Consider the following 14,034-nt stretch of genomic DNA (forward strand, 5'->3'; position numbering starts at 1 on the left):
GTTCATTCATGTTTTTTATGATGTGTGAATTGGATGGTACTTCAAAGATATATTTGACAGCTGAACACAACAGTGATGCTCAAAGTTGTTATGTGACATGATTACTGTTGTGTTGTGAAAATTGTGAAATAAATAAACTAAACCATGTATATTAGTTGCTTCATTATTAATGAGTAAAAGCAGGATCATTCAGAAACCGGTCCACCACTCGTCATGTGCCATGTCAAATACAACCCTCTTTGCTCACCACCATTTCAAAGTCGCCGTGGTCCACCTCACTCTGCTCCTGACTCTCCTGTCGTCCCTCCTCTCCTCCTGTCAGCACTGATGACTGCATTTTGTCATCTGCATCATCATCGTCATCATCATCCTTGTCTCCTGATAAGGGGAAATGAACCAACCAAGTCTTTAAGATCTAAGTCCACTTTCTTTTATAAGAGCCTGAACACAAGTTCAAGTTATTCGTTGAGACATTCAATTTGTTCGACTACACTAAAACAATGGTTCAACTTGTAATAGTCAAAATGCCTTACAATACAATGCTATGTTTAAATACCCAAGCTCCATCAAACTATCTACAGATAAAGATCCTCCCAGGTAGAACAACATACAGTGAGTACATGGGATCTTTATGTAAAGCCTGCACAGACATACCCATGGGTGTGTTGGAGCGTGGGGGAGATGGGAGGGTAACATGTCGCCGTTTGTTTCTTGGTCGAAGCACCCTGATCAGCGCCTGCTTACAAGCAAAGCTCACAGAAGTGTCCTGAAAATGGTTCAAACAGAGATTCATTGGTTACCTGACACAGTAATTACAGTACTCCATGTAAAAGTTCCAACTATAATTGGGAGAAGATATTTATGCAAAATTAATTTCTATATATCATTATTGTACATTTTCCGGTTATATAAATACATCATTAAATCATGATAATGAACAACCGTCTCTGCATAAATTTATATTAAAACAAGATGTATTTAGATAAACATTTAGTCAAAAGCAATGGTATGGATGTTTCCCTGAGTTCTGCAAATCCCAGAATTATCTATAATTTATTCCCAAGGTACTTTAGGTGAAATGAGACTTTACTGAGTAACGGATGTACTGTACTTACAGGGCATAATAACATTTGCATGTAGATTTTGGAGGCTACATTGATGTAATCAAGTTCACATGTGCAGTATGCATGGATGATGTCCACCAAGGCATTTACGGTTGCTTCGACATGTGTTAGACCTTAGATGGGGGAAATGAAAAACAAAAAAACATATTCACACACTTTGATTCTTGTTTGCAATTAGTTATACAGTATCAAAATCAAAATACTTATAAAATACAAAAAAATATACATATATTATGTGTAAATGTGCTACATGACATCAATACCTGAGTGTATAACTAATCATGTTCACAATCACATTATTTGTCAACACATGTTAACTAAATCAGTAAAAGAAGCTGCAAAACTTTGGGGTCTGAGTGCTTGCACATACCAGGCAGGCAAGCTGGAGCAAGAAAGGCGTTCTTTGGTTTCAGGGCATGGAGCTTCCAGAAGTTATTCATCAGCTGTGTGATGAAATTACAGCTTTCACCATCCACATGTTTTTGCCCATCTTCTGTCATTTCTGGATTAAGAAAACAAGAACATCAATGAGTCTTCTCTGGCAGTTTGAGGTTATTTAGCCTCCGGGCAACACACACAGTCATTTTAACCAGTAGCTGCTTAGAAGAGTTTACTTTGACTGTGTCTGCAATTAATGAAATCATGATTACATACAGTGTAATGATTTCATGCAACATTCATCACCAGCAGGGCAGCCTCTTACCAGACTCAGGGTGTAGTAACTTTGTTTCAGTGAAATGCACCAAGTTGTTGGGTCTCATGATAGCAATGGAGCGGGCTGTGATCACGAGCCTCTGGAAGACATCAGGATCGAGCTCCCTCCCCTCACGGTTGCAGCCGTTCAGACACTGCACTGCATTACTCAGCAAGGACTGGTCCTGATGAGAAGAGACAGGTAATTACTGCATTAGTTCTTCTTAAGTGATGTACAACATTTAATACTGGAAAGTATTTGAGTGCTCAGAACACATAATCTAATGTTAGCATGCTCGTCTGGGGCTGTGGTTTCTGAATAAATGGATTAACTGTTGACAAATGATGAACCAGCAGTTTTTTCTGCACAGCTTGCTACAGGCTATTCCTATTAAATTAGCCACCAATCTTATTGGCTTATTATACATATATTTCCGCTGAAGTTCCTTCATGTAAAGATTTCAGGGTTAATCTATGTACACTACATATATTCTCCAATTTCTTTGGCTCACCAACTGTCTCTTCTTCCATTTAAATATATGCCACATTTACTCTTTAACTCATCTTTAAACATTACAACTACAACCTGACTGATATAATACATTGGTATCAGCATATGTTGTCTGATCTCGCCAATATATATTTTCTTTCTTTTTCTGTATATTATATTCTTAATTCATATTTAAATTATGTGTATGTGATTTCTTTGTTTTTTTTTTTGTTTTTGTTTTTTTTGGGGGGGGGGGGGGGGTTAAATGTGTTTCTTTATTCATAGTTATAATTAACAAATTCCCAGTTAAGTTTACAGTTTCAGTGGACTGATTTTGGACGATAAAGTTTATTGTTAAATTGTAAAATACCATGCCTCCATCACATATCTTTATCACGACTGTTTGATAACTTTTTAGGGATTATTGCAAAAAATGTATGTTTATGTATAACCACCCCATGTGGATGGAGAATACTTTGATTTTGATCTGACATATTGTTTTACCTTGTGGTTGTGGTAAGCAGTTCGACTGGTGTGCAGGCTGGCAAGAAGTCCCTTGGTCTGCTGCTGCACACCTGCGGGGGTTGGCATGGACAGGAGCAGAGTTGCCAACTCCAGTGCAGCAGCCTTGTTTTTCTCCTAAACAAAGTTAAAGACATGCAGTTAATTATGTTCCCTGAAGACAGGCATGACTGGTATTTTTATTTAGACATCTTATCCTTATCGGTTTACCTTTTCACTAGATGAACCGACTGCAAAGCAGCTTTCCAAAGCCTCAAGGGAGCTGACCACCAACCTGAAATAAAGAAAAAATATCAACACTGCTCCTACTTCAGTTTTTGCCTTAAGTTAAACAATCAAACTAAAGAGCAAAGAGCAAATCTCAACCTGCTGAAGTCTGTACTAATCTAAATGCCAAAAACAACAATGCAAGAATAAATGTCAGGAAAAAAATTAATTTGTTGCTGCACAAGTGTGGAGATGGTGCATGGCATGTTCACAGTCTCAGGAATGGACAAACAAACTGGCACACATGCACAAAACCATACAAACAAGCAGAGAAAGGGCAGTTACTAACCGGTCCAAGGTTGATAAGGACTCAGTTTCACAACTTTTTATTGTATATTTGGGAGCAAAAGAAAAAGAACAAAATAAGTGTGAGGATCACAGAAAGAAACAAGTGAAATTAAATGATTCAGTTGAACAAAAGAGAGGCATGCAAGAAAAGATGACATCACGATAGCCATGCACTAAATACTCTACAGAGAACGCAACCCCCCATTTATTAAAAGATCAAGTTTTTCCTCAAGATCAAAAGGGTAAAGATACACTAGAAGTGGACAATATGACTAAAATTCATCACACCCATCACAGTATGTGAATCTTTATTGCAAAAACTTTATAATCGAAGGGTCGAATACACCCATAGATTAATATGATACCATAGTAGTAACAGTGAAGCAAAATCTGACCATGTAGATAAAAGGTAGTTTAATAGAAAAGATGAGTCCATTAGAAAGTCAAACAAATGGTCACGTTAATTGTTCGCAGCTAGCATCAGAAAATGAGATGTGATTACTGAATTATAGGAGGCTGAGAAATGTAAATGCCAGCAGTTTTGTTGTTTGTTTTGACCTTATGAACCTGGAAGTGGAAGCTCATACCTCTCTAGTACAGTGCCACTGGTGGAGGTTGGGGTGGTTATGTCTCCATCAGAGGTGCCATTGCCCTGGTTGAGGTTGGGACTGCAAACGTTGTTAACAGAGGCAGAGGAGAAGTCCTCTGGTGGATCCTCAGGCCAGCCAAACTGCTCCTTGGTTTTACCGTAGATCTTGATTGAATCAAGCATGGTGACTCCAGCCGGGTCAACAGACGCTCCAACTTTAAAGAACAAAACAGGAAGGTGAAACTGTATCTGATGATGGTTTAATATTTTCTGCAGCTAATTCAATATGATCCAAGTTAAAAGAACAGCCCAGTGCAAAATAATTATCCTTAGTTTAAAAACAGTCACACCGACCATGATGAAACTTCAATTACTCAGAGTGTTAGCTAAGAATGCATTTAGTGAATTTAAAATGTAATCATGCTGCACAAGAAATTGAAAGTTTATGCGTTTTTGCTCTTACTAAAGATGGAAAGCTTCTTGTCAGCCTGTAAGGCTTCCTCTCTGGTGAAAGGGAAGTCAAACCAGCGCGCTCTTGTCAGGTTTATCTGCATGGTGCGACCAAAGACCTCCACGTAGGAAGGAGCCCTCTCGATGGCCTGAGTGCCCACCTGCACCCGCATGCCCGTCATCACCATTGAACTGTTGTTGTTGACCGCTTCTACTGTGAATCCCCCGGGCTAGGAGGAAACAACCAAAATCATGCCAACCTTTAGTTAAATGTACAATATAGAAAATAGCATAAAACAAACACATGCAGGACTTTTGAAACACAGGACTCCTTTTGTTAAAATGTCCGTACCTTTGTGTTAGCCACATACATCCCAGTGGAGTTGAGCCTGTGTTTGATCTGCTGTCCATTGTAGACGTGCAGCAAGTCATTGCCCCCAAATTCCACCTCTGTGAGCTGCTGGTTGTGTTCAAAGAAGTCCACTGGGAATGTCAGCTGACTGGACGTTCGGGTGGCTGAAAGTAAAGTCATTACATTCAAATTTGAACATTTTGGCAGGCAGATGGCTGCTATGAATAGAAGTAAGCATGTTCCTACAAACAAAATCCTTCACTTTTATCACATATGAAGAGAATGCTGGTGTAAACTAAGTGTACCCGAAGAATGAAATATATACATGTGAAAGCACTCAATGGGATAGCAGACATTTTAATGAAAACTGCACATTACATTTTTTTTTTTCTTTTTTTAAACTTCCGGTTTTGGTGTTAAGAAAGTAACTGCACTTTATTGGCCTCAAACTCACTGGTAGCAGCAGCTTTGCGCTTGCGGACAGGCTTCATGATACTGATACCACAGCTGGGTTGTAACGAGGGCTGGAGCCAGTAAGAGGTGTTGTCCACATTGGCCATGTAGATTCGCAGGCTTCCATCCTCACAGAGAAGAATCATGGTAGTGCGTTGTTGCTCATTACTGGCTGTGTGTCGAATAGCTACCATGTCTTGAATCTGGGGAACAAATAAAATTAATTTAACCTTACATTTTCATTTTACTAGAGGTTTCCTTTTTCCATTTAAGGCATTGTTGATTTTTCATTGCTGAAAATCTTTTCACCATTTCTTAATCTGCTGCAGACTGTTCCCTATTACTACAGTGAGCGACTCTTACCTTAGCTTTGGCTGGTAGAGTTTTAATCTCTTGGATGAGGAAGGTGTCAGGTTTGACCATGATGACCAGTGGTATGCCTGTTGTCTGCTGCACACAGCACACCAGCCCTGGGTGGTTCATGACCTCGGACCATTGGCACAGAGCTGGTGACATCTTACTGCTGCCGCCATTAGAGCTGAAGACGGCAAGAGGGCAAGAAACAGATAAACATTAAAAAATCAGAAATGATGGGAAAGAAGCAAAGTAGGAGAGTAGGACGGTGGGTATTAATGTGCGCATCATAGCTTATCTAATCCTAACTTTTTAATCTTCCAGGTAAACACAAAGTACACAAGCAAGTATGTAAACAATGATGTTGTCTTTGTGTACTGTATGGGTTGGTACAAAACTACTTCCTGTTAGCCATTACATACTCCAAACCCAATGCAACAATTAAAGAAGTGAGGAGACTGTTGATAGTGTGGAAGAAATGTTACCCTTTGACATTGATGTGAAAGAGCCGCTGCACTTCTGTGGTGCTACGGCTCACTGTGGCAGCAAAGGATTTCCCTTGGCTGTAGCTGAAGAAAAGCATCTGGAGCACATGGGAGTAATAAACGGACACACCACCTCCAGCCACCTGCCCGTTGCTGTCCTGGAGTCACACAGAAAGAAGCTACGTCAGTAAAGCTTTTTGCCATCCAGAATTTTCCAAAAACATCAAATGTGGTGTTCAAGTGGTGTGTAAACGTTAACTAGACATTCCAAAAAGTGATAGCAGACCCTTACAACAAACAATAATATGTTTTGCTGTTGATGTGGTAACACTGGTGACGTGGTACAACATTAAATCTTTTTGGAGGTATAAATTTATGTGGCCCATTTACCTTCAAGTCTTCATGGGTTATCTCCAACACGTTGGTTACATAGAAAGGGCCATGTTGGGCGCTGCTAGACTCATCCATGATCTGGGTATACATGTAACCTGCTGAAGACATGATGGCGATGATGTTTTTCCCATCTTCATTGAAAAGGAAGGTAGCGTCACGGATCTTGGAACTTGGGAGCAGGAAGTAGTACATGGGACTCAGGGCATCCACTGATAGGTCATAAATCTGTTTGAAAAGGGAAACAAATGTGACAACACAATATAAACAAAGTATCACTTGGTTTTTCAACAAATAATATTTGTGAGCACTTGTAACTGTTTTCTCAATTCAAAAGAGAAATCTAATCAAATCACCTATAATACATCAACACTCTAAAACTAAGGTACATGCAACATATAAAACAAAAAGTGCCACTCAGCCATCAATCTGTCCATTCTCTTAATGCATACCTTGACAAAGTCAGCAGTGATGATGGCCAGTTCAGTCTGTGAGCCTGGTAACCAGATAGCTTTGATAATGAAGTTGCCAGTAGCCAGTTGTGGGTGCAATACCAGATGGTCTGACACAGATCCTGTGCTGCTGAAAGTTAGTACATGGCAGTCCTGGGGGAAAAAAGAATCACAAAGTCAAGACAGACACCAAATATAGCAGTCAATCATATAAAAAAGGTATTTCCCAAGGTGAGCAGACAGCTGATCTGAATTATACCATAATTATACACAAGTGTAACTGAGTAAACGTAGTTTCTTCCTCATCATGCATAATGACTACATTGTTGCCTGCTGTGTTTTCATTTTAATATGTTGATTTACACACCTTATTAAAAAAAAAACACAAAACAGAACAATCTTGTCTTCTTACCTTAAGGCCACACACAGCAAGGTAATCTTCATTACAAGGGTTGCCTGTGAGACTGAGGACAGTGAAAGGGACTGGGGCAGAGGCCAGACGTGTGAGTGTCAGCTTCCTCTTGCTGGAGTCAGCCTGCTTCAGGAGAGTGGACAGCTGGAGAACTGTTATCTGTGAACCAGGAGATGGAGAAAGGTTGGATTATGCAGTGTTCTAACTGAAGATGCTGCAACTTCGAGATGAACGTTAAGAAAAAAAAAACTTAGATTTAGGCAATCATAACAAAAGAAATAAAACAATTATGGGATTCAAATTACTAGTGTGTGAGGCTCACCTTTCCCTTTTCATGGCTGACTGCAAGGTGCTGGCGACGGCCGTGGGGGGAGGACAGGACACACATGGCAACACGGCGTAGGACATGTGCACTAATGAGCTGGCGTATCGTTTGCCCCTGGTCACCACTGTAGTTCATCCTCACATTCTCAAATGCCCCTTCCTGAGAACCGAGTGTGGGCACCTGAAAAAAATAAAAACCCAACGTAAACAATTTGTAATATAATATAGTTTCTAATAAGGCTTTAATAAATTACCATGATTTAAGGATTTTAGAGATTTTTTTTTAACGACTCGAAACTGTATAGATCATCGTACCATTAACTGGTCTGTCATCTCCACATTTTTGTCTTGAGTGTGCAGATCGTTGAGGGCTTGCTGAGCCCGGCTGCTGCTTCCCACAGCTGATGCCTGCTGGAAGTTGGTCTGAATGGCTTCCATGAGAAACATGAGCATCTCCAGTATGACGGCTGCAGTAGATGATCCCATCTGTTGTGGAGAAACCGAGCCAAAAGTATGAATCACACAATGCACACTGCAGTGGATGTAAAAAACACAAGACCCATAATGTTATGTCCTTTGGCAGTCTTTTCAGAGGAAAAAAAAACCCAAAAATTGTAAAGCTAAAAGACGCAAGACAGAGACACACTGAGTGAGGAATCAAGAATGAATGACCATAATTTTCTCACCACTTGTGTTACCAACTCTTCCTGGCAGCCCTCAATGCTCTTGCACACACTACTCTTCTTAGGTCTGTCTTCTTCACCAGGTTTGCCATCAGAGATGGTGGCCTTACTCTTGTCAGAGGGTGAAGCATTCTGGTGGCGGATAGCACTCTCAGGCATGCGTAGTTCACTCTGGAACGCAGAAGTCTCTTTGAGAGTGGAGCCCATGCCACTGCTGGGGCTGCGTTTGACCAAGGCCTGTGGATGACACAACACACAGTAAACCAATGAGAAAAACAAGTGTCAATACAAGCAAGCACACATACTTGAATATGACAGTGCATCAAATACAAGATTTTCACATTTGAGCATAATCTTCAGGGTTTCCACCAGTGTACTGCAAGCCCGGCGGCCCACCAGGCCTGAGTTGACCCTCCGCCTAAGCATCAGGGATTCTTAAAAATGTATTTTAAGATGTTTTCTAAACTCAAAAGTAGTGCATCACTTTTCTAGGTCTAGGGGGAGGAAGTGTGACAGTGATGCTGCTATCAGAGCAACCCTCCTACCATCTGAGAGCAGGCTGAGCAGGCAGAGAGCGAGAGAGTTTCTGCTAAAAACAAGCCCAGAGACCCATGGAGAAATGCTGCTCACTATCAGTGACTTGTGTTTACAGCAGAGAGCAGGAGGGAGGACAGACCTCCTACTGTTACTCTGTGCCACCCTCCATCCCCGTCGGGCCAAAAAGTTTTCTGGCGGAAACCCTGATCTTTACAATTACAATAACTTTTATTTTACTTTGCTAGCTCTTCGACATTGTGGAGTATATAGTAAACAAAAAAGATAGCCACAGATATTGTGATATTGTGTCGGATGGAGACATTCTCTATCTAAACTGCTTCCCAAGGCAAAAATCACGGATTGATGAGAAATCTATTGAATTTGCTGCATGCCACTACCTTATACCTGTACTTTCATATTGTTAACCCCATTCAGTTTAGTACAACTCAACTCATGATAACCCAACATGTATAATTGTAAATGTACAAATGTCGAAAAAAAACTATTATGAGCCATTTTAATAATCAGATTGATAGAAGAAACCACTGTAATCACAAAGACAAAGAAAGAATGTAACTGGCCTGTCATACTTCTTACAAAACCCTAAACTGAAGGCAAAATGTAGTTGATGGTTTGTTCATCGCATGCATATTCAAAGATCCATAATTTAAGATTAACTAAGAAAGCTGGCCTTTTCAGTACACAAAATCTTGACAACAGACATTCATAACATGATTTATCTCATTTTCTGGCCGTGTGTATGGGCTAGCTATAACCCTGACCAAATGAAATGACTGGATGGAAGTCAATGGGGGGAATGACTTGCAAGCCAAAGTTACCGCTGTTGTTCTCTTCCCATGATGACCTGAGGTATTCGGTCTCACCTGGCAGCTGCCATCCTCTTTGGCACCGCAGTCACAGAAGAAAGAGCCATATTTGGCATAGGAGATCTCATGGTCTTTGTGACAGACCTTGGCGCACACTGTGCACACACCTACCCCATCCACCATCTTACAGGTGTGACAGTGGTACCTGCAGAATGAAAGTGAACAGGTCAAGTCAGTATACAGTACATTAGTTTAGTAATGTCACCTGCATACTGTATTTCTATATAAGGTTAGATCACCGATTAGTTGCTACTTTTCCTTTCATCTATATAATGATTACCTATATTACCAAAGAGCATAATGATGTATATTGTTTCTTCACTGTCAATGGTGTGCAGTTGTCCTGTTTTTTACGCTTTTAACACTTGCCAGTGACTTATAAGATTCATGTAAATCTACAATATGTAGATTATTTTATATACCAATATTTTCTTCTTTTTTTTCAACGTTTAAGGGTTCCTGCATGATAAATCTATTTTCAAGTATAACAGCCGACCAATTTGTACCAAAGGACCTACTACGTGCTACAAACCCTTAGGCTTATCAAAATCATGGGCAACAATCTTCATATTTTTTACCAGTGCTGGTTCATGAACTCCTTCTGAGTGATGGTGAAAGTGCAGAGCTTGTTGCAAAGGGAGTCTTCATCCTGTCAAACAATGACAAACACGTAAAGATGGATTGTTCAAACTGACAGAGCAAAGACTGAATAAGGGAAATAAAACATCACATAAACATGTTTCTGCAAAAATAAAGTGGTGATCTTAATTAATCTCATATTTGATGCAAGCGATACAATTCTTGTTTTTTTTTTCACCTTCTGAACCCACTTAAAACCTAACAGAAGTTTAAGGGGGATCTTAAGTTAAAAAATATTAGTTTAATTCATATTGTGATATGAATATGCATCACTGCATAATAATTTGGCTTTTGCATTTAGACCAAAACCTAAGAGATTATTCTATGTCATGTAAACTTGCTGCTTACAAGCTACACATTGAATTTAACTGATTGTATGGACAACACAGATCATAGAACATTTTTGCTGGTGCAATTTTTAACACTTTTTTTTTTCTTCTTACAATCATCAGATTGTAAGTTCAGTTCTGTATTCTGCTAATTTACATAACACGGCCCTGTTTCAGGAGAATAGACATAAAGGGACGTGATCTCACAGAGTCCTCTGCCTGGGAATCATCCTCCTCCACTGCAAGTTCCTCCACCCAGTCCGAGTCCACTTCCATTGCCTTTTCTTCGCCCTCCATCAGCAGCGCTGATGTGCCTTGGCCACTGTTTTGCCTTAAAGCATTCATCACATCAGCCAGATAGGAAATGATGTGGCAGGAGCATTCCAGCATGCTCGCGTGCTGAAATCAAGGAACAGGTGAAAACAAAATTACTTGATGGTTTAAGATCTTATGACTCCCTTTGGAACCTCCAAATGGGAATCACATGTGGTTAAAATGGAATTACACCTGGTGGAATATACTGATAAATATAAAAACGTACCTTTCCTTGGGACAAGTTTGTGCTCACTTTTTCCACGACATTCTTTTGTGTTAAATACTTTTTGCTGCAGAGAAAAAGAACATCCATTAAATCTATTTAATATCTTCATATATACACACACACACACACACACACACACACACACACACACACACACACACACACACACACACACACACACACACACACACACACACACACACACACACACACACACACACACACACACACACACACACACACACACACACACACACACACACACACACACACACAGTACAAGTCAAAAGTTTGGACACACTTTCCCATTCACATCAATGAGAAAGTGTGTCCAAACCTTTTACTGGTACTGGTTATCAACACGTCCTTTTACAGAACAGTTTGCTGATGGCTTTAGCCTACTGATGGCTTAAAAGAAAAATCTTACCATCTGGTCAGCCAGTCGATAGCAGCCCTGTGCAGCTGCAGGTGGCCAGCCCCCTGTCCAGCACTGGCAAGTGTTGCCATGATGACCATGAGTTCAGGAAAACCTGTTCCATCTCCATTGGCCAGCATGTCTGTTGCCATGGGAACAAGTGTGCTGAGGAGTACGGTGCACACTCCTTCGCCCACCTGGCTGTTGTCACGTACAATATGAGTGGTGAGCACCTGCAAAAGCTGACGATTTTCCTGCACTATTTCCAGCTGCTCAGAGTCCTTTGGTGGGGTGGCTGTCATTCGTGTCAACCAGGACTGCAAACGAGAGGGCTCCACACAGGCCAGCTGGGCCAAAGAGCCACACAGACACAGCAGACTGGGGTTTGGGCTCTTCTCCGCTGCGGATGACGGCAACAACATGAGATTTAAGCATATAGAGAAATCTAATGCATCTGCAGCTTTTAACATGTTTTAATATTTAAACTTTAAAAAGTATGACTCAAACAAAAAGCTTGTCTGAACAGCTTCTGAAATATCTGCATCAAAAAATGTTATAACTGAAATATGTATAAATAATAATATGAACTCTGAAAAGGGTACACTTACTGAGCTGAAACAGCTTTGTGAAGAATTTGAGCACTCTGTTGCAGAACTTTGCTGATAGGTTTTCATTGGCTGTTGCCATCATAATCTGGACAAGTTCACCACTGGAAATAAAGGGAGGAATTAAGTAAGGTAGCTGCATTCACACGCAATAATGTCGCCTGCATCATCAGTCGAGTAGATACCTGAATGAAAAGAACTCTTCCATGGCCTTGCGGACTTGACTGCTCTCAAGCTGTTTTTCAAGGTATTGAAGGCATTCCTCAAGGACAGACTCATCCAAACCACTAAAATGATGAGGTCAAAAGTTGAGCAGTGAGACTAAACCAAACAATTAATGTGCAGACTAGAACAATATGCTACATTAGGCTAAAAGCTACACAGAGCTGCATAGTGTGGTGCTACCTGTTGGGGTCTGAGTGATTGGCAATGATGTTGTAACAACCGGTCACCAGACGCTCATAGATGCGAGCTAGGAAGGCGTCTGACTCGGATGGGCCGAGGATGCGCTCCAGTGAGGTGCTGCTGATCTCAGCCACACTCTCTGTGCTGCTCTCCAGGAGGAGGGGCAGCAAAGTACGCACAACCTGTGAGGGATTCAGCTCCTCTGTGCTGAGGACGCAGACATGCACAACAATTAAAATTATATTAGATTTCAAGTCTTTCATAAATAAACTTATCTACATCTGCTTCCAAGCTGCACATTGAACCTATCTGATTGCATGGACAACTGGCTGCTGGTTAGATATTCCTAAATGATCAGATTTTAATTAGGACTGGACAAGCACTTACACAATGAGGTCACCGGTGAGGCGAACCAAAGACAGCAAGATGTGCTTAAGAGAGGAGGCCAGAGGCAAGGACTGGCAACTCAGAGTTCCCAGGTGAGCTGCTTGGATGGCACTGATGTAGCTCTCTGATGGAATGGTATCATTGGCAAACGCATTTCGCTGAGAAGGAAAAGAAGCCAAACTATTAGTTTCATGATTGCTAGTACAATTATTAATTTACACTGAATTATATTATTCTACTTTTTGGTAAAAATTTAAATATTTACTTGAGAGCTTCAAGATATTTTTGACAAGAAAAATAATCTAAAAATGGGACGGTGTAATTTTGGGACACAAAAAATGCAGCTCACATACCCACGAGCCGATGTTAGGGAATTCATTGGTGTGGATGCCGTTCCAAGTCTCACATATTGTCTGTACAGCTGATGGCAAGTTCTGCATAACACTGTGGCCTGTGAATTTACATTTTAAAAAGTTCAGGTTAAAACACAGAAATGTAATGAAAATGAAAATGTACAGTTTAACATTTGTGAGCTACTCTTTCTCATACCCAGCGTGTTGGCTTTGCAACGGGTGGACCCGATGGACAGAACTGCAGCATAACCTTGGAGCTTGGCATCTGTGAGCTTGTTCTCCCCTTCCTCTGGGATGTTCATTAGCAGGTAAGACCTGATTGAGACAAATTTGTTTTAATAACTTGATTAAGATATGCAGGTTTGCAGATAAGGTTTAAAAGGTAATGTCCAACATTTGAATGTTTAGGGTTAGGGTTAACATAAGCACATTTTTATGGATTTAACACTTAAAAATACAGCCAGCCACTGTCTATTGAATCTTGTGCTCTGTAGATACTAATGTTTTAAACATCGGATTGTGTAGCAAACCCATATGTCTTGGATGAGATTTAAAAAAAACCCCAAAAAAACGTTATCAATTACATCCTCATATTACTGTCTGCTAAA

The 14,034-nt window shown here is 40.5% G+C and overlaps 1 protein-coding gene across 4 annotated transcripts in view; it reads right to left on the reverse strand.

Moving 5' to 3' along the window:
* ubr4 (ubiquitin protein ligase E3 component n-recognin 4) overlaps positions 1-14,034 on the reverse strand; it is a 52,978-nt gene that overhangs the window by 20,650 nt on the left and 18,294 nt on the right. For 2 of the 4 annotated variants that reach the window (XM_062426365.1, XM_062426364.1), the window contains exons 26-55: positions 13,623-13,741; positions 13,427-13,524; positions 13,074-13,231; positions 12,687-12,893; positions 12,467-12,568; positions 12,285-12,385; positions 11,689-12,076; positions 11,262-11,325; positions 10,928-11,119; positions 10,331-10,401; positions 9,750-9,897; positions 8,332-8,565; positions 7,961-8,131; positions 7,644-7,826; positions 7,322-7,480; positions 6,910-7,062; positions 6,458-6,685; positions 6,068-6,225; positions 5,592-5,766; positions 5,230-5,431; positions 4,776-4,939; positions 4,437-4,653; positions 3,972-4,188; positions 3,040-3,103; positions 2,812-2,946; positions 1,828-2,002; positions 1,495-1,626; positions 1,116-1,237; positions 655-766; positions 248-378 (exon numbers count right to left, since the gene is read on the reverse strand). In XM_062426365.1, coding sequence (XP_062282349.1) covers positions 248-378; positions 655-766; positions 1,116-1,237; positions 1,495-1,626; positions 1,828-2,002; positions 2,812-2,946; positions 3,040-3,103; positions 3,972-4,188; positions 4,437-4,653; positions 4,776-4,939; positions 5,230-5,431; positions 5,592-5,766; positions 6,068-6,225; positions 6,458-6,685; positions 6,910-7,062; positions 7,322-7,480; positions 7,644-7,826; positions 7,961-8,131; positions 8,332-8,565; positions 9,750-9,897; positions 10,331-10,401; positions 10,928-11,119; positions 11,262-11,325; positions 11,689-12,076; positions 12,285-12,385; positions 12,467-12,568; positions 12,687-12,893; positions 13,074-13,231; positions 13,427-13,524; positions 13,623-13,741 — 4,780 coding nt within the window. Of the gene's footprint in view, positions 1-247; positions 379-654; positions 767-1,115; positions 1,238-1,494; positions 1,627-1,827; positions 2,003-2,811; positions 2,947-3,039; positions 3,104-3,971; positions 4,189-4,436; positions 4,654-4,775; positions 4,940-5,229; positions 5,432-5,591; positions 5,767-6,067; positions 6,226-6,457; positions 6,686-6,909; positions 7,063-7,321; positions 7,481-7,643; positions 7,827-7,960; positions 8,132-8,331; positions 8,566-9,704; positions 9,898-10,330; positions 10,402-10,927; positions 11,120-11,261; positions 11,326-11,688; positions 12,077-12,284; positions 12,386-12,466; positions 12,569-12,686; positions 12,894-13,073; positions 13,232-13,426; positions 13,525-13,622; positions 13,742-14,034 lie in introns of all 4 variants that reach the window. The other 2 variants (XM_062426363.1, XM_062426362.1) reach the window with 1 other exon arrangement.

Source organism: Scomber scombrus, chromosome 10, assembly GCF_963691925.1.
Source record: "Scomber scombrus chromosome 10, fScoSco1.1, whole genome shotgun sequence".
In the NCBI taxonomy this organism is placed as follows: Eukaryota; Metazoa; Chordata; class Actinopteri; order Scombriformes; family Scombridae; genus Scomber; species Scomber scombrus.